The sequence below is a fragment of the Bos indicus genome, chromosome 4 (genome assembly GCF_029378745.1).
Source record: "Bos indicus isolate NIAB-ARS_2022 breed Sahiwal x Tharparkar chromosome 4, NIAB-ARS_B.indTharparkar_mat_pri_1.0, whole genome shotgun sequence".
Lineage (NCBI taxonomy): Eukaryota > Metazoa > Chordata > Mammalia > Artiodactyla > Bovidae > Bos > Bos indicus.
Window position 1 is genome coordinate 106,181,085 of NC_091763.1, and position 20,688 is coordinate 106,201,772.

Genomic DNA, 20,688 nt, shown 5'->3' on the forward strand with positions numbered 1-20,688 from the left:
CTCTCCCACCTTCCTGGCCCTCGTTCCCACTCTTCTCTACTTCAGCCTTGATGCTCCTCCCTCATCTGGGTCATGTCCTTGCCCATCACCCAGGGAACCTTGTAATGATCCCTAACTGGGCGTGTTTGAGTAGGTCCTCTGGGGTCCTCAAAGAGAATGCAACCTCAGTTAATTATTAATCATCCAAAATACCTTGGTCGTCCCTGAGGAGGAGAGACAAGCTGTGTGTGTATGTATTCTCCACCATTGCCTGTCTTTAGCATCTAAATAGCCTAGACCCTGATGCTGGAAAGACTGAAATCAAGAGGAGAAGTGGGTGGCAGAGCAAGAGGTGGTTAGATAGCATCACCGACTCAACAGACATGAATCTGAGCAAACTGTGTGAGATAGTGAAGAACAGGGGAGCCTGGGATGCTGCAAGGCATGGGGTTTCAATGAGTTGGACTCAAGTTATCAACTGAAGAACACCACCACCGACAAAAGCTAACCCAAGTTTGTAGCATCTCCCTCATCACAATCTTCTAAAAGTCAAAGTACTAAATATTTCCTGCACGAGCACATTTCTTTTCTCTTGAAATACAAAATCATGAATCAGCTATGGCAGGCTGGTTTGTGTGTTTGTGTTTCTAATTGTGTGTGTGTTCTTTAGAAAAACAAAGCAAGCAAAGACAGTTCTTTCGGCAAACAGTGAAATATTTTCTAATATGAACACATCCCACGACTATTAACATGGGCAGACAATCTTGGTTTCCACGCATAGAGCACATGGGGACGCTGTGCAGCTGAGAAACTCCACAAGTTTCTGGGGCAGAGCAAGCAGGCAGAGCTAGTGCCTAGGACCAGGAGGCTTAAGAAAAAGCTTTATTTGCTGTTTTTATCTCTAGAAGCCTTACTAGGATAGGCACTATTTTGCAGGCTTGCTGTCCCAGCTGGGAGCCATGAAGTTCAACTATGCAGTGCTGAGGGAGCCCTGAGGTTGCAGCAAAAGTGAAGGGTATGGAGCTGGGAGGTAGTAGGAAAGAGAAACAGAAAAGAGCAAAACCTGCCTGAAGAGAAAAGCGAAGGAGCCATGGGGAAGGGCGTCGATCATAAACCCAGCCTCGCCTAGACCAGCAGTCCACCTCACAGGTCATCTAAGAGACTTTGTAGGACAGAGCAGGGTTCCTGTATCAGCGACCTGGAATGAGAGGTCAGATTCCTGGGAACCAGCAGAGGCAGTGACATCAGAACAGTGACGTCACTGCCTCACCTCCAGTCAGAGGAAGGAGGCCCAGAACCCCAGCTCTCAGAGAAGCAGAGCTCTGAGCAAGGAGTCGCCTACCGGCTCTGCCCCTCCTGCCATGGGCTGCAGCCCCGTCTGCTGTGTGGCTCTGTGTCTCCTGGCAGCAGGTGGGTCCTTGGCACAGCGGGGAATCCGTGTTCCTGGCCTGACGCTGCCTGAATCCAAGGCACCATCGGGTTCTCTCTCACGTTCTTTCTCAGCCCCAGTCTTCTTCCCCCACAGGCCTTGTGGATTCTGAAGTCACCCAAACCCTGAGATACCTGATTAAAGCAAGAGGACAGCGAGGGACCCTGGGCTGCTCCCCTGTCTCTGGACACCTCTCTGTGTCCTGGTACCAACAGGCCCTGGGCCAGGGCCCCAAGTTCCTCGTTGAGTATTACAGGCAGGAAGTGAGTGGAGAAGCACAGCTCCCGGATCGATTCTCAGGAAAACAGTTTAGTGACTTTCACTCTGAGCTGAACTTGAGCTTGTTGGAGCTGACGGACTCAGCCGCGTATCTCTGTGCCAGCAGCCAAGACACAGCCCTGCATGATCAGGTGCCTCTGGGACAAAAACACTCCTGCCCCAGCTCAGGAAGTGGCTGTGAGGGTACTGCCTGCCTGTCAGGCCTAGATAGATCCGATAGACTCTCCCAGACGTTCTTCCTCTGCTGTGTTTTAATGCTCCCAAACATCATTCTAGGTAAGTATTATTTTACCTGTTTATACATTTGATGGGAACTGACTTGTCCACATCTTATATGTCATTACTTTCAGAGCAAGGAATTTGATTCAAGCCTCTCTGTTGGGAGCCGCGTTAGGCATTACTGACAAAATGGAGGCACGGTCCCCAGCCCCCTCTCCTCATTCCGCAGGCAGGGATCCCAGGATGAAGGAGTTAGGCCTTGTAATTCTGACTTGTCTTTTCCTCTCCTCGGCTGAGTTGACTGAAAAGGAATATTAAGGTGCTTATTGTTCTTGAGAGGAACATGCAAAGGCACAAAGTCTTCTGCAGCTGTGCTCAGAAAATAATTCATAAAGTTAATCATTGACATTTGTTCAAGGACTTTTACAAAAGTGTGTTCCAGGATGAGCACATAGGCCGTAGCTTGAGGCCATGGGAGGGATTGATATCTGAAGCCTATTTGTGAGGAGAATGTTTGTGGCAAAGGAGTTTACTGAATTTAGGGCTTAGTAATAATTAAAATAGTTAGAAGTTAAAGATTTAAGGAATGTTGTAAAGTTAGCATATTTTACTATAGCTTATGGAAGTTAGGAATTTTTAGAGACACTATAGCTAGAAGCCTTGTTAAGAGATAGTGAGCTCAGGATGTTAGGGGCAAACAGGATTTAGGAAGATAAGTAGTAAACTGAGGAATGTAGCATGATTTACAATGTAATCACAAGTTAACTATAGGACACATTAGAGGAGGTAGATAATAGATGACAAGGCTGATCCCCAGAGAATCACTGAAGTAGGAACTCTGTTTGAAGAGCAAGAATGATTTATGGAGATAATAAATCTGGGAGAGGGGGAACTGAAAATGTCAAACCTCTGGCCTAATGTTTTTGTAAAAGTATAAAAGAGAATCTTAAACTTGGAATAAACAGGCAGCCCAAGAAAAATGAGAAGCTGTCTCATTCGCCGACACTGTCCATCTCTTCAGGGTGAATCCCTGGTTGCTGGAGTTGGACAGGAATAAATAATACACATAAGCACACACACACACGCACACATACACACACATACTCACATACAAGTTTTAAAGCAATCGGCTCACATAGTTGTTAAGACTGGTAAGTCCAAAAGCTGCAAGCGGGTCTGGTGCTACTAGAGACTGAGGGGAGCTGATGTTTAAGTTCAAAAGCAGAAGGACTAACGGTCCAGTGTGAAGGCCATCCGCTGACAATTATCTCTTACTTGGGGGAGGATCAGTGTTTTCGTCTATTCATCTCTTCACCTGGTTTCATGAAGCCCACCGACATTATGGAGGGTCATCTGCTTTATGAACTAAAAGGTTATCTAATCTATTATTAAAACATACCTATTCACATGTTGAAAGTGAAGTCGCTCAGTCTTGTCACTCTTTGTGACCCAATGGACTGTAGCCCACCAGGCTCCTCCATCCGTGGAATTTTCTAGGCAAGAGTACTGGAGTGGGTTGCCATTTCCTTGTCCAGCGGATCTTCCCGACCCAGGGATCGAACCCCGGTCTCCCACATTGCAGGCAGACACTTTACCGTCTGAACCAAAAAATATCCCTCTTTGGAGCACCCAAAAAATAAAGCTAAATACCCAAGGCAGAGTCAAGTTGACTTATTGCGTTAGTCAGGACACCACCTTCCAGGGCTGCACAAGAATTTAGTAAGCATGAAGTCCCTGGCAGGTAACAGGACCATGGATTTCTTGACTCCCTTTGCTAACCTCTGACAGCCTCCTCTAATGCTTCCTAGGTGCAAAAGTAGATATGGACATGTTGTGACTTCAAAGCCTATATTTGAGGTCTTCAGATGTCACAGGAAAGAAAGTAATTATGCTTGCTGGCTCAATACATGAGAGAAAAAGAGCATGTAACTTACCCTCAGGCATTTTTACATCAACTGTATTGGCATATGAATTATAGATAACATTTGAATAATGTGAAGTTTGGGGCCCCTGAACCAGCCTTAACCCTGCTGTAAAATTTGTTTAAAATTCAGTCAACCCTGTTTACGATGTCACATCCTCAGATTCAACCAGCCACAATTGTGTGGTACTGTGAAAAGTGAAAGTGAAACTCACTCAGTCCTGTCTGACTCTTTGCCACCCCTATACAGTCCATGAAACTCTCCAGGCCAGAATACTGGAGTGGGTAGCCTTTCCCTTCTCCAGTGGATCTTCCCAACCCAGGGATCCAACCCAGGTCTCTCCCATTGCAGGCAGATTCTTTACCACATCAACACCAAGGTCTGTAGTTAGCATCTATTAATAATTCCACACAAAAGTGGACCCCTGAAGTTCAAAATAGTGTAGTCCAAGGGGTCCGCTGTATATACAGTAACATTATACACTGTCCAGTGAACAGATGAATGGTTCTGATAAATCCATGTGTGTGTGCCCACGGAACATTCACCTATAAAGGCTGAGAACATTTCATCACCAAAAATCCTCTGAGGCCCCATTGCCAGGCCTGTCTCCTTCCCTGACAACCATAGTATTTCTGTTGCTGTCATTTTGTTTTAAAGTCCTCTTTAGCCCAGAGCTAGATATTTACGAAATTGGTCCTGGAAAGTATTTTGGTTGAAGAAGTTCTTGAAAGCATGTGAGCACCATATCCATGTCAGGGACTATCCTATCTGGAGATGGATGGTTTGAAAAATGACCATCCAAAGGTCTTCTCTGCTGTACAGGCTTTTTTTTTTTAAATTATTTATTCACGTTCATAAATTTCTTTTCTCGTGCACATATTGTCTGAAATGATTCTATGATGCTATTTTGACAGGATGTCCTCATCTCCTAGGAAATTCCTTTGAGGTCCCATGTGATATGCACACACCACGGCCTCCTACCAGCAGCAGTGATTTTGGTGAGAGATCATTTCATGTCAGGGAGAAGGCTTGCCTTTGATTTGAGCCCAGTGTCCAAGTCACAGGAGTTGAACTGAAAAGTCCCCCTTTCTATAGTGGCCTGGCCTGAGCACTAGTCTCCTGCCCTGTGGGTCCCACTGTCTCTTGGACCAGAGACATTCTGAGCACAGGTATGGATCCCATGGACTTGCCAGGCTCCAATTGAAGGCTTGTTTTTGTGGCTACAACATCGAGCTCATTTGTTGCTTCTGACCTTAGCTTCTGTGTTTTTGTCTCTGAGGCCCAGGGAATGGTTAGTCACCCAGACCCCAGACCTGCAATCGGGTTCCATGGAAACCAGCTCATCAGGAGGTCACCACGGTCACCCACTCAGGACCAGGTGCATGATATTCAGGATCAGAAATTATTGAGAATTTGAAAATCACAGCAGCAGAGCATGGCAGCCAGAACAGGATCCTTCTAAATGTGAGGTTTGTGCATGTGATACAGTCTGGGCCTCTAGGATATCAGTTACTGAATGGCTGTCTGCTTCACAAGGAAGTACCCCCATGCAATGGATGTCTCACGTAAAATCGGAGCATTTTTCCTTTACCCCGGGGTCAGCCATCTGTCCCGACATCCCTCCCACGTCTGCACTCCTTTGTGCCAACACGTCATCCGTGGTGGTGGGCAACCAGCTTCTCTCCTCAAAGAAAGCTGGGTCACAGGCCTGAGGCGGTTCGGCTTGCTGCTCCCCCAACCCTCAGACACGATGAGAAGCACGTGCTCAGGTGGACATGAAGGCGCTGAGCCTGCGTGTGACAGGCACCCTGTCAGTCGGTGAATTAATAAGAAAGGGAGCCCAAGGATTCCTGAAGTGTTGATGAGCCTGCCCTAAGGTTAGGGAACCAGAACCATAATCACTGTGGGTGGAAGGACATGAATTGGACTGTTGTCAATTAAACAAAATAGAAACATGAGGGATTATTTGGGACACGTGAGTCATAAAGGGCAGCAGGAAGGCCTGAGGATTTTCCCTGAGATTCAAAACTACAGAAATAATAAACTACAGATCAATAAACTGAATATATGTGATAATGAACAGCTATTTCTGGAATAAAGTATACATAAAGTTGTGAACAGTTTTATGGAAAGTTTACAACAAATTGTAAGGCTTATTTTCATTGAGCAGGATGGATCTCCCTGTTGTGAGCTGTTTAGTTCAGTTCAGTCCCACAGTCATGTCTGACATTTTGCGACCCCATGCACTGCAGCAGGTCAGGCTTTCCTGACCATCACCAACTCCCAGAGTTTACTCAAACATGTTTCCATCGAGTTGGTGATGCCATCCAACCATCTCATCCTCTATTGTCCCCTTCTCTTCCCGCCTACAATCTTGCCCAGCATCTGAGCCTTTTTAAATGAGTTTTTCCCATCAGGTGGCTGAAGTATTGGAGCTTCAGGTTCAGCATCAGTCTTTCCAAAGAGTATTCAGGACTGATTTCTTTAGGACGGACTGCTTGAATCTCCTTGCAGTCCAAGGGACTCTCAAGAGTCTTCTCCAAAACCACAGTTCAAAAGCATCAATTCTTTGGCCCTCAGCTTTCTTTATGGCCCAACAATCCATACGTGACCACTGGAAAAACCATAGCGTTCACTAGACGGACCTGTGTTGGCAAAGTAATGTCTCTGCTTTTTAATATGCTGTCAGGTCGGTCACATATGAACAGTTCACTCAGGATCATTCCTGATTTGAGCCTCCAGGGGAAGGGGGGTGCCCGCCTGAGTGAAAGGTTTTCTCTGGGGCCTGGCAGGGGCAGTGACATCTCAGAAGGACTCCCTGGAGACCCTCTCTCCCCTCTCATCCACACACACATCAGAGTGCCCTCCACCTGCCCCGCCCACGCCATGAGCCCCTGCCTCCTGGGCTGTGTGGTCTTCTGTCTCCTGCAGGCAGGTGAGTCCTGGGGGGCAGGGTCCCCTTTGGGGATGCCAGCACTAAGCCTGTCTGGTGTGCTCCTTCTCCACAGGGGTGGTCCTTGCTGATGTCTCTCAGGACCCTTGATTCCAGGTCGTGAGGACAGGACAGAGCGCGACACTGAAATGTACTCAGGATCTGGGTCATAACTGTATGTACTGATACCAACAAGACCTGGGACACAGACCGATCCAGTACTCAGCTGGTGTGTCCAGTAGCGAGCCAGGAGATGTGCCCGAGGGCTACAGCGTCTCCTGATCAAACACAGAGAACTTCCCTCTCACACTGGATTCTGCCAACTGCTCCCACACATCTGCATACTTCTGTGCCAGCAGTTACTCCATGGCACTGCATGGCTACCTGCTTCTGTGCAAAAAGACAGGAGGCCCACGTGCAGGCTCCTAGCACCAGGAGCCTCAGCCCTGGGGACCACGTGCCAGCACTGTGACCCTGGATGTGTGACCTGGACAGGCCTGGATCTGACCCCAGGGTCTCGGAGACATGTGTCCACCATCAGTCTCTGTCTTTCCTTTGCATTCTCCCTGGATGCAGTTCGGTCTGCATCCATTTATGACTAGTTCTGACTCTTCCTCATCAGCTTAAGACCTCCAGAAGGGAAGAATATTAGTAAATCAGATATATCTAGACCCTCTTGTCTCTCCCAGCACGTCATTGCTGTTTCTCTGGAAGTTTCTCCTGAAGCCTAGCTCTCAAGTTCTCCCTGCTCTTGCCCATCAGAGGGACAGATCTTTCCTCTTTTATTTCCTTGGCCTCAGCTCCCCTTCCCTCTCTGCTCCAGACACACCGCTCTGCCCTCATCTGGGTCATGTCCCTTCACATGACACAGGGAACTTTGTAACCACGTGTAAGCGGTCATGTTTGAGCAAGGTCTTGGGGTCATCAAAGAGAAAACAACCTCAGTTAACTAGAAACCATACAAAATACCTTGGGGTGCATTAGCAGGAGCAGAGACAGGCTGGGTGTGTGTGTTCTCCCTTCTTGCCCCTCTTTCTTAGCATCTCAATTAACCTGGACCAGGTTTCCACCATTTGAGATCATGAGAGCACTTATTTCTATTGCCCAAAGTACTCCATTTTAGCTAACTACTTGCACTGTAGTGGTGCAGCAATTGTTTCCTTCTTAGTAGAAATATCTGATCATACATTTTTTTACCTCCACAGGCTAAGACTAGACTTGAAGATCAGCCCTAATTCATCCAGGCTGGGAAGGCAACAGATGAGGGGTGTGTGTATGGGTGTGTGTGTATGTGTGAGTAGGGGTTGAGAGTGTGGAGTGTGGGGAATTTGTATTCTTGTTTTAGATGAAAGGCTCAGATCCATGAAACCATTGGCCTCTAGGAGGCACTGTGGGCCCATGGTAAGCAGAGTGTGCTGGAGGGGTTGAGAGTCACCCTGGAGAGGGCAGCTTAGGGGAACCTTGGCTACATGCCTGCATCAGAAAGCAGGTTTGAGCTCCCTGAGTGGTCCAGACACATGGACCCAGCACAGACTCCTCACTGCCCAGGGGAATGGAGACATGCCTGGAGCCTCTGGATATGCCCAGGGGATCCTCTCCTGGAGCAGCATCGGGAGTGGAGGGTGAGGGGATTAGTGTGTCTGGTGAGGGCTGGGTGATGAGTGTCAGGCAGGGACAGGACAAGAAGAAAAAGGCATGTTATGGGCATATGGGGAGATGGGGACAGTGCTCACCTCACACCCACCCTTTGCTGAGGGGCTGTGCGGGACAGGGAAGGGCATAGAGGAGCCAGCCCTGGGTCCTGGCAAGAGGTCCAGTGGACAAGGGCAACCTTCAGAGACACAGAGCAGTGACATCATAGGCAAATGCTCCAATCAGGGAAGCAGGAGGGTCAATATTTACCCCCTCACCCCAGGAACCCCGCCCCCAGCCAGCAGCAGTCCTGGGTCCTGATGCTGCCATGGGCTCCAGGCTCCTCTGCTGTGTGACTCTCTGCCTGCTGGGAGCAGGTGAGTCCCGGACACAGTGTGGGAGCTTCTGAGATGTCTTTGCCTTCCTGAGATAGAAGCCTGGTGAAGAGGGCTGCAGCAGGAGGCTTCCCTGTGCTCTTCCCTCAGCTTTCTTGTCTTCTCCCCAACAGGCCTGGTGGATTCTGGAGTCACCCAGACCCCCCAAATACCTGATCCAATCAAGAAAACAGCAAGTGATACTGAGATGTTCCCCTGAATCTGGACACCTCTCTGTATACTGGTACCAACAGGCCCTGGGCTAGAGCCCCCAGTTTCTTGTTCAGTGTTATGATGGGAAAGTGTATCAAAAAGGAAACATATCAGATCAATTCTCAGGAAACCAGTTCAGTGATGCTGGCTTTGAGCTGAGCCTGACCCCCTTGGAGCTGACAGACTCAGCCGTGTATCTCTGTGCCAGCAGCCAAGACACAGCCCTGCATGATCAGGTGCCTCTGGGACAAAAACAGTCCTGCCCCAGCTCAGGAAGTGGTGCCCGTGTGTCAGCTGCCAGCCTGCCAAGCCCAGTCCTGGTGGAGCGATAGACTTTCCCAGACATTCACTTCTTGGTGTGTTTTAATGCTCACTGAAGTCATCAAGGTAAGTATTATTTTAACTGTTTGTACATCTGAGGGTCGTGAGTTGCCCAGATCTCATACTTCATAAGTGTTACAGCTAGCATCCCGGCCAAGTGTGTTCTCAACACCAGTGGTCCCTCGCTCATGGAACTATCTCTGTACAAGCAAATTACATACATCTGTTGTGTTATGTGTCACAAGATACAGTTTGGGGCTCTGTGATATGAACTGTACTCAGTGAATGGCAGCCACCAATCACAAGAAGGTATTCCCATGAGAGGAATGTCTCAAATAAAAACTGAGCATTTTTCATCACCCTGGCGTCTGCACCTCCCTCCACGTCCCTCCTGCATCAGTATTCCTTTGTGCCAAAACGTCATCCTGTGCTGGGCACCCAATTCTCTCCACCCAGAAAGGTGGGTCACCGGCCTGAGGGGGCTCTGCTTGCTCCCTCTCCCCAACACGGAATCACGGGCTGCCCTGAACATGAAGGAGCTGTACCTGCGTTTGACCGGTGGACCGTCTGTCAGTGAATTGGTTAGAAATAGACCAAAGAATTCCTCAAATGTTGATGAGCCTGAGATGAGGTTGGGAGCAGAAACTTGGAGAAACATGGTAGGTGGAAGGACAGTCTCAGGACTGCGGTCAATGTTGCGGAAATGGTGCCTTGAAGAACTGCTGCTGCTGCTAAGTCGATTCTGTTGAGTCTGACTCTGTGCGACCCCATACACGGCAGCCCATCAGGCTCCCCAGTATCTGGGATTTTCCAGGCAAGATCACTGGAGTGGGTTGCCATTGCCTTCTCCTTTTGAAGTGCTCTTGGGACACTTATCATAAAGGGCAGCAGGAAGCCAGAAGGATTTCCTCAGGATTCAAAACTCCAGAAATATGTAGGTAAATACAAGTAATATACATGTTAATGAAGACCTATCTCTGGACTAGAACATACAACACATTTAATCAGTTTAATATCTACAGAAAAAATCTTTAACACTTACAGAAAGGTTGCAGCCGTGTGAGCGTACGTGCCATGATCTGGATAGGGCTCTGTGCTGTGAACTTATAGCTCAGGTTCATTTCTCATTTGAGCCTTTACGGGAAGGGGTGTGGCCCCCTGAGAGACAGGTTGGTTCTGGGGCCGGGCAGGGACAGTGACATCTCAGGGGGCTTGCAGGGACAGTGACATCTCAGAAGGACTCCCTGGAGAGCCCCTCTCCCCTCTCATCCACACTCAGACCAGAGGGCCCTCTGCCTGCCCCGCCCCCGCCATGAACCCCTGCCTCCTGGGCTGTGTGGTCTTCTGTCTCCTGCAGGCAGGTGAGTCCTAGGGGGCAGGGTCCCCTTGGGGGTGCCAGCACTAAGCCTGTCTGCTGTGACTGCAGCATGGGTCCTCCTTCTCCACAGGGGCGGTCCATGCTGGTGTCACTCAGGACCCCAGATTCCAGGTCGTGAGGAGAGGACAGAACGCGACACTGAAATGTACTCAGGATCTGAATCACGATTATATGTACTGGTACCGACAAGACCTGGGACACGGGCTGAGGCTGATCCATTACTCAGCTGGTGTGCGTTCTAGAGAGCCAGGAGATGTGCCTGACGGGTACAGCGTCTCCAGATCAAGCAAAGAGAACTTTGCTCTCACGCTGGAGTCCGCCAACCAGTCCCAGACATCCGTTTACTTCTGTACCAGCAGTTACTCCACGGCGCTGCACGGCCACCTGCTCTCTGTGCAAAAAGACAGGGTCCAACGTGCAGGCTCCTAGCACCGGGAGCCTCAGAGCCCTGGGGACCACGTGCCAGCACTGTGACCCTGGATGTGTGACCTGGACAGGCCTAGATCTGACCCCAGGGACTCGGAGACACATGTCCACCATCAGTCTCTGTCTTTCCTCTGCATCCTCCCTGGATGCAGTTCAGACTGCATCCAATTCTGACTAGTTCTGACTCTTCCTCATCAGCTTAAGACCTCCCAAAGGGAAGAATATTAGTAAATCAGATATATCTAGACCCTCTTGTCTCTCCCAGCACCTGATTGCTGTCTCTCTGGAAGTTTCTCCCACAGCCTAGCTCTCAAGTGCTCCCTGCTCTAGCCCACCGGAGGTGAGGGTCTTTCCTCCTTTACTGTCTTGGCCTCAGCTCCCCTGCCCTCTCTGCTGCAGACACATGGCTCTCCCTTCATCTGGGCCACGTCCCTTCCCATGACACAGGGAACTTGGTAACCATGCCTAATTGGTCGTGTTTGAGCAAGCTCTTGGGATCATCAAAGAGAAAACAAACTCAGTTAATTAGAAACCATGCAAAATCCCTTGGGAGTTCATTCTCAGGAGGAGAGACAGGCTGGGTGTGTGTGTTCTCCTTCCCTGCCCATCTTTCCTAGCATCTCAATTATCCTGGACCAGGTTTCTACTTTTCCCTCAGAGAAATCTTCTCAAAGTCAAAATAGTTCTTTCATGGTTTTTTATTATATTAAGATTTTACAAGTTCATAGGAAATGAATAGTTTAACATACATAAAGCCTCTTTATAAAATGCACCTGCTAGAATTTGGTAATGCTTAATTTAAATATGAAATCTGGAAATATATAGATCTGCTTAATCAAAAGGAGGTCTGGAATACAGGTGTCCAGGCTGGCTTCATTTGAGATCACGGAGCTCTTATTTTTATTGCCCGTATCACTCCATTTTAGCTATCTATTGTCATTGGAGTGGTACAGGAATTATTTCCTTCTTAGTAGAAATGTCTAATCATACAGTGTTTTACCTCCACAGGCTAAGACTAGACTTGAAGATCAACCCTAATTCAGCCATGCTGGGAAGGCAGCATATGAAGGGTGTGTGTGTGTGTGTGTGTGTGTGTGCGTGTGTGTGTGTGTGTGTGTGTGTGTGTAGGGGTTGAAAGTGTGGAGTGTGGGGAATTTGTATTCTTGTTTTAGATGGAAGGCACAGAGCCATGAGACCATGGGCCACTAGGAGGCACTGTGGGCCCATGGTAAGCAGGGTGTGCTGGGAGGGGTTGAGAGTCACCCTGGAGAGGGCAGCTTAGGGGAACCTTGGCTACATGCCTGCATCAGGGAGCAGGTTTGAGCTCCCTGAGTGGTCCAGACACATGGACCCAGCACAGACTCCTCACTGCCCAGGGGAGTGGGGACGTTCCTCGAGCCTCAGGATGTGTTCAGGGGCCGTCACCTGGAGCAGCATGGGAAGGGGAGAGTGAGGGATAAGTGTGGCTGGTGAGGGCTGTGTGATGAGTGTCAGGCAGGGACAGGAAGAGAAGAAAAAGCCATGCTATGGGCATATGGGGACGTGGGGACAGTGCTCAGCTCACACCCACCCTTGGCTGAGGGGCTGTGCAGGACAGGGAAGGGCATAGAGGAGCCAGCCCTGGGTCCTGCTAAGGGGTTCAGTGGATCAGGAAAGGCACTGCAGAGACACAGAGCAGTGACGAAATAGGCAAATGCTCCAACCAGGGAAGCAAGAGGGTTAGTACTCTTCGCCACTCACCCCAGGAGCCCTGCCTGAGCTAGCAGTAGTCTTGGGTTCCTGATGCTGCCATGGGCTCCAGGCTCCTCTGCTGTGTGACTCTCTGCCTCCTGGGAGCAGGTGAGTCCTGAACACAGTGTGGGAGCATCTGAGATATTCCCATGGGAGGAATGTCTCAAATAAAAACAGAGCATTTTTCATTTGACCTGACATCTGCACCTCCCTCCACGTCCCTCCTACATCTGAATTCCTTTGTGACAATACATCACCCTGTGCTGGGCGCCCAGCTTCTCTCCACCAAGAGAGGTGGGTCACAGTCTTGAGGGGGCTCTGCTTGCTCCCTCCCCTGCACCGACATGGGAGTCAGGGCCTCCTGGGAACATGAAGAAACTGTACCCACATTTGGCTGGCGGACCGTCTGTCAGTGACTCAATTAGAAATAGACCAAACAGATTTCTCAAATGTTGATGAGCCTGCAGTGAGTTTGGGAGCAGAGATCTGGAGAAACATGGTAGGTGGAGGGACAATCTCAGGACTGTGGTCAGTTTTGCAAAAATGGAACCTTGAAGTCCTACTGGGACACATGAGTTAAACAGGGCAACAGGAAGCCAGAAGGATTTCCACAAGATTTAAACTACAGATATATGCAGATAAATAGAAGTAATACATGTATCAATGTGAATTATCTCTGGACTAGAACACACACAAAACTTAATCAGTTTTACAGAAGAGTTACATCAACTTGTACGGCTTATGTCCATTGTGAACTTTTCTCTCGGGTTCATTTCTGATTTGAGCCTCTGGCGGAAGGGGCATTGCCCCTGAGTGACAGATTGGCTCCTGGGCCTGACAGGGACAGTGACATCTCAGAAGGACTCCCTGGAGAGCCCCTCTCCCTCTCATCCACACTCAGACCAGAAGGCCCTCCGCCTGCCCCGCCCCCGCCATGAGCCCCTGCCTCCTGGGCTGTGTGGTCTTCTGTCTCCTGCAGGCAGGTGAGTCCTGGGTGCAGGGTCCCCTTTGGGGTTCCAGCTCTAAGCCTGTCCGCTGTGACTGCAGCATTGGTCCTCCTTCTCCACAGGGGTGGTCCATGCTGGTGTCTCTCAGGACCCCAGATTCCAGGTCGTGAGGAGAGGACTGAACGCGACACTAACATGTACTCAGGATCTGAGCTTCAGCAATATGTACTGGTACCGACAAGACCTGGGACACGGGCTGAGGCTGATCCATTACTCAGTTATCCCTCCTGCCACGGAGAAAGGAGCCGTGCCTGAGGGCTACAGCGTCTCCAGACCAAGCACAGAGGACTTCCCTCTCACGCTGGAGTCTGCCAACCGCTCCCAGATATCTGTGTACTTCAGCACCTGAGGTTATCCACGGCGCTGCACGGCAACCCCCTCTCTGTGCAAAAAGATGAGGGAATCCCTGCAGCCTGGAAGGAGGAGAGCCCCTTGCAGGTGTCTCACACGTGAGCCTTGGAACCCAGGGCCACATGCCTGCAGTGTGACACTGAGTGTGCTGTCTCATATCACGCCCAGCTACATCGACGTTAAATGTAGTGGACGGTTGGGTTTTTTTAATTTCAAGTTTTATAACTTTAAAACTAAATGAGTTAATATATATAATCTCTGTATATAAATCCATTACCTAGAATTAGTAATAATTTATATGGAAAATTTAGAAATATGTGTATCTGATTAATCAGAGGGATCTACAGAATGCAGTGCTCCAGGCTGTATTCACCTGAGCTCAGCAGAGTGTCTGTATTGAAGGTCTGTGTGATTCCACCTTAGCATACTACTGTCAGTGCAATTATTTTCTTCTTAATTGAAATGTTGGTTTCTACAGTCTTTTACCTCCAGAGGCTAAGGGGAATTTGAAGATCAATCTTAACTCAGCCAGCTTGGGAAGACAATAGAATAAGTGTGTGTTGTGTGTGTGTGTGTGTGTGTGTGTGTGTGCAGGGTGTGGGGTATTTACATTCTTGCTTTAGACAGAAGGCACAGATCCATGAGACTGTGGACCATTGGCCACTAGGAGGCACTGTGGGCCCACGGCAAGCAGCGGGTCCTGGGAAGGGTGGAGAGTCACCCTGGGGAGGGCAGCTTTAAGGAACCTTAGCTACATGCTTGAATGAGAAAGCAGGTTTGAGTTCCCTGAGGTCCTGAGGTTCCAGGACATATGGAACCAGTACAGACTCCTCGCTGCCCAGGAAAGTGGGAATGTGCCTGGATCCTCAGGATGTGCCCAGGAGATGGTCTCCAGGAGCTGCAAGGGAAGTGGAGGTGAAGGGTTGGAGTGACTGGTGAGGGCTGGGTGATTGTCAGCTGATTGCCTGGTGACTGCTGGCCAGGTGAGTGCCTGGCTGCGTGTCAGGCAGGGGCTGGCAGAGGACTACAAGGTATGCTGTGGGCGTTGGGGACATGGGGATGGTGCACCCTTCACATCCATCCCTTGCTCAGGGGCTGTGAAGGGCAGGAAGGGCATAGAGGAGTCCACAATGGGTCCTGACAAGGGGTCCAGAGGATTTGGAAACAGCCTGCAGAGGCACAGAGCAGTGACGTCATAGGCAAATGCTCCAATTAGGGAAGCCTGGGGATTAGCACTTTACACCACTCACCCAGGAGCCCCGCCCCCAGCCAGCAGCTGTCTTGGGTTCCTGACGCTGCCATGGGCTCCAGGCTCCTCTGCTGTGTGACTTCTTCCTTCTGGAAGCAGGTGAGTCCTGGACACAGTGTGGGAGCTTCTGAGATGTCTTTGCCTCCTGAGATAGAAGCTTGGCGATGAGGGCTGCAGCAGGAGGCTTCCCTGTGCTCTGCCCTCAGCTTCCTTGTCTCCTCCCAGCAGGCCTGGTGGATTCTGAAATCACCCAGACCCCGAATACCTGATCAAATCAAGAAAGCAGCAAGTGACACTGAGATGTTCCCCTGAGTCTGGACACCTCTCTGTGTACTGGTACCAACAGGCCCTGGGCCAGGACCCCCAGTTCCTCGTTCACTATTTCAACAGAATGTGAGAGGAGAAGCAAACCTATTAGGGCGATTCTCAGGTCAACAGTTCAGTGACTCTAGCTCTGAACTGAGCTTGAGCTCCTTGGGGCTGAAAGACTCAGCCGTGCATCTCTGTGCCAGCAGCCAAGACACAGCCCTATACGATCAAGTGCCTCTGGAACAAAAACATCCTGGCCCAGCTCAGAAAGTGGTGTGAGGGTATCAACTGCCAGCCAGCCGGGCCTAATTCTGGTAGAGCAGACAGCCTTTCCCAGACATTCATATCTTGATATGTTTTAATGCTCCCAAAGATCATACAAGATAAGTATTATTTTAACTCTTTACATATCTGAGGGGGAGTGGCTTGCCCAGATCTCATACTTCATAAATATCAGAACAAGGAATCAGACTCACGTCTGTCCTTGTCACTGTGGTCCTCACCCCCATTGTATGATTCTTCCATAAAACAAAAAAACATATATATACACACACAGATATATATATATGTGTGTGTGTGTGTGTGTGTATCATTTAAAGTATTTGACACACATAGTTGTTAATAGTGATAAGTCCAGGGTCTAGAAGCTGGGCTCATGTTATTAGCCACCTAAGAAGAGCTGTTGTTTAATTTCAAAGGCTGTTAGGCAGGGAGAGGTGATAGTCTAGTGAAGGCCATCAGCTGGATAATTCTCTCCTACCTAGGAGAGGTTTAGGGTTTTTGTTCTGTTCATTTCTTCATCTCTTTGCATGAGACCTACTACATTATGGAAGTTCATCTGCCTTACCAATAAAGATGTTCATCTAATCTGATTTTAAAATCTATTGATAACTTTCACATATTTATCTCTCACCAACACATCCTCACAGGGACATTCAGAACAATGTGGAACTAAATATCTGTGGCCTAGTCAAGGTGACACATTAAATTAGTCATCCCAACAACTTCCACACTTGCCTAGGAATTTAGTAAGCATGAAGTCCCTGGCACATAACAGGACTCTGGATTTCCTGATTCCCTTTGCTAATCTCTGACAGCCTCTTCCACCATTTCTTAGGTGCAAAGATAGAGATGGACACATTTTTCCTCCAGCTGAGGCCTCTAGAAATCACAGGGGAGAAAATAATTCTGCCTGTTGATTTAGTGCAGGATATTAGCCAGAGCATGTGACATACATCCCTCCTCAGGCATGTTAAAATCAACTTTACTGATGTATGGATTGTAGTTGACTCTTGAACAATGTGCTATTTAGGAGCACTGAGTAACCTTCCAACCCTGCAGTTAGAAATCTGCATATAACTTCACATACTTAGGAATGAAGAATTATCTCTGGAACACAACACACTTAAAGTTGTAAACTGTTTATAGAAAGGATACAACAAGTCATAAGGCTCAAGTCCATTGATCTGGATGCGTTGTTTCTGTTTTGAACTGTTCATTCAGGTTCATTTCTGATTTGAGCCTCTGGGGGAAGAGGCGTGGCCCCTGAGTGACAGGTTGGCTGTGGGGCCTGGCAGGGACAGTGAAATCTGGCAAGGCCTCCCTGAAGCGCCCCTCTCCCATCTTATCCACACTCAGACCAGAGGGCCCTCCGCCTGCCCCGCCCCCGCCATGAGCCCCTGCCTCCTGGGCTGTGTGGTCTTCTGTCTCCTGCAGGCAGGTGAGTCCTGGGGGGCAGGGTCCCCTTCAGGGTGCCGGCACTAAGCTTGTCCACTGTGACTACAGCATCGGTCCTCCTTCTCCACAGGGGCGGTCCATGCTGGTGTCACACAGGACCCCAGATTCCAGGTCGTGAGGACAGGACAGAAGGCTACACTGACATGTACTCAGGATCTGGGTCATGACTGCATGTACTGGTACCGACAAGACTTGGGACACCGGCTGAGGCTGATCCATTACTCATTTGCTGCTCCCAACACAGTTAAAGGAGACATACCCGAGGGTTACAGCGTCTCCAGACCAAGCACAGAGGACTTCCCTCTCATGCTGGAGTCTGCCAACCGCTCCCAGACATCTGTGTACTTCTGTGCCAGCAGTTACTCCACGGTGCTGCACGGCCACCTCCTTTCTGTGCAAAAAAGCAGATGAGGGTCCTGCAGCCTGGAACCTGGGGAGCCCCTTACAGGCTCCTAGCACCTGGAGACTCGGAGCCCACAGACAGATACTGGCAGCATAGCCAGCGATGTTTGATCTTCCTGGCACGGACCTGACAACAGGGCCTCGTGGACATGTGTCCACCCTCACTCTCTGTCTTTTCACTCTAGCTGCCATGTGAGCCTAAAGATGCTACCCAGCTCTGCCTCCTAGTCATCAGTCTGAACATGAGGCCTCCAGGAGGGAATGATGTTGGGAAATCAGATACATCTAGACCCTCTTGTCTCTCCCCGGGCACCGCATGCCTGTCACTATGGAAGGCTCTCCCCCAGGGTGGCCCTTGAGTGGTCTCTGCTCTTGTCCAACTTCCCCAGACATGGGTCTTTCATCCCCACCTTCCTGGGCCTCGTTCCCACTCTTCTCTACTTCAGCTCTGCTGCTCCTCCTTCATCTGGGTCATGTCCTTGCCCATCACCCAGGGAACCTTGTAATGATCCCTAACTGGGCGTGTTTGAGTATGTTCTCTGGGGTCCTCAAAGAGAATGCAAACTCAGTTAATTATTAATCATCCAAAATTCCTTGGTCGTCCCTGAGGAGGAGAGACAAGCTGTGTGTGTATGTATTCTCCACCATTGCCTGTCTTTAGCATCTAAATAGCCTAGACCCTGATGCTGGAAAGACTGAAAGCAAGAGGAGAATGGGGTGGCAGAGAACAAGGTGGTTAGATAGCATCACCAACTAACAGACATGAATTTGTGCAAATGTGGGAGATAGTGATAAAGGGGAGCCTGGGACGCTGCAGTGCATGGGGTTTCAATGAGTTTGACTCGAGTTAGCCACTGAACACCACCACCGACAAAACCTAACCCAAGTTTGTAGCATCTCCCTCATCACAATCTTCTAAAAGTCAAATATCAAATATTTCCTGCATGAGCACATTTCTTTTCTCTTGAAATACAAAATCATGAATCAGCTATGGCAGGCTGGTGTGTGTGTTTGTGTTTCTAATTGTGTGTGTGTTCTTTAGAAAAACAAAGCAAGCAAAGACACAGTTCTTTCGGCAAACAGTGAAATATTTTCTAATATGAACACATCCCACGACTATTAAATTTGGGCAGACAGTCTTGATTTCCACGCATAGAGCACATGGGGACGCTGTGCAGCTGAGAAACACCACAAGTTTCTGGGCAGAGCAAGCAGACAGAGCTAGTGCCTGGGACCAGGAGGCCTAAGAGAAAGCTTTATTTGGTGTTTTTATCTCTAGAATCCCTACTAGCATAGGCATTAATTTTCAGGCTTGCTGTCCCAGCTGGGAGCCATGAACTTCAACTATGCAGTGCTGAGGGAGCCTCTGAGGTTGCAGCAAAAGTGAAGGGTATGGAGCTGGGAGGTGGTAGGAAAGAGAAACAGAAAAGAGCAACACCTGCCTGAAGAGAAAAGTGAAGGAGCCATGGGGAAGGGCGTCGGGCATAAAGCCAGCCTCGCCTACACCAGCAGTCCAGCTCACATGTTATCTAAGACACTTTGCAGGACAGAGCAGGGTTCCTGGATCAGCGACCTGGAATGAGAGGTCAGATTCCTGGGAACCAGCAGAGGCAATGACATCAGAGCAGTGACGTCACTGTCTCACCTCCAGTCAGAGGAAGGAGGCCCAGAACCCCAGCTCTCAGAGAACCAGAGCTCTGAGCAAGGAGATGCCTCCCAGCTCTGGCCCTCCTGCCATGGACTGCAGCCCCGTCTACTGTGTGGCTCTGTGTCTCTTGGCAGCAGGTTGGTGTTTGGCACAGGGGAGAATCCGTGTTCCTAGCCTGACTCTGCCTGAATCCAAGGCACCATCTGGTTCTCTTCCGCATTCTTTCTCAGCCCTAGTCTTCCCCCACAGGTCTTGTGGATTCTGGAGTCACACAAACCCCGAGATACCTGATTAAAGCAAGAGGACAGCGAGGGACCCTGGGATGCTCCCTTGTCTCTGGACACCTCTCTGTGTACTGGTACCAACAGGCCCTGGGACAGGGCCCCGAGTTCTTCGTTGAGTATTACAGGCAGGAAGTGAGGGGAGAAGCACAGCTCCCGAAAAGAATCTCAGGAAAACAGTTTAGTGACTCTGGCTCTGAACTGAACTTGAGCTCCTTGGAGCTGACGGACTCAGCCGTGTATCTCTGTGCCAGCAGCCAAGACACAGCCCTGCATGATCAGGTGCTTCTGGGACAAAAACACTCCTGCCCCAGCTCAGGAAGTGGTGCCCGTGTGTCAGCTGCCAGCCTGCCAAGCCCAGTCCTGGTGGAGCGATAGACTTTCCCAGACATTTACTTCTTGGTATGTTTTAATGCTCACTAAAGTCATCAAAATAAGTATTATTTTAACTGTTTGTACATCTGAGGGGACATGAGTTGCCCATATCTCATATTTCATAAGTGTTATAGCTAGCATCCCGGCGCAAGTTTCTTCTCAACAGCCGTGGTCCCCTCGCTCATGGAACTATCTCTGTACAAGCAAATTACATATACCCGTTGTGCTGTGTGTAACAAGATACAGTTTGGGGCTCTATGATATGAACTGTTACTCAGTGAATGGCAGCCACACTTCACAAAGAGGTATTCCCATGAGAGGGACATCTCAAATAAAAACTGAGCATTTTTCATCACCCTGGCATCTGCACCTCCCTCCACGTCCCTCCTGCATCCTTTGTGGCTAAACGTCATCCTGTGCTGGGCACCCAATTCTCTCCACCCAGAAAGGTGAGTCACCGGCCTGAGGGGGCTCTGCTTGCTCCCTCTCCCCAA

At 49.4% G+C, this 20,688-nt stretch overlaps 2 gene segments (V, D, J or C); both read left to right on the plus strand.

The window, feature by feature from the left end:
- LOC109557711 (T cell receptor beta constant 1-like) overlaps positions 1-20,688 on the plus strand; it is a gene marked incomplete in the record, with an annotated part of 426,686 nt that overhangs the window by 83,565 nt on the left and 322,433 nt on the right.
- On the plus strand, positions 881-5,946 carry LOC109557985 (T cell receptor beta variable 5-5-like). The segment is given in 4 exon segments: positions 881-1,389; positions 1,505-1,963; positions 4,743-4,826; positions 5,108-5,946. Coding segments are annotated over 4 exon segments (609 nt in total).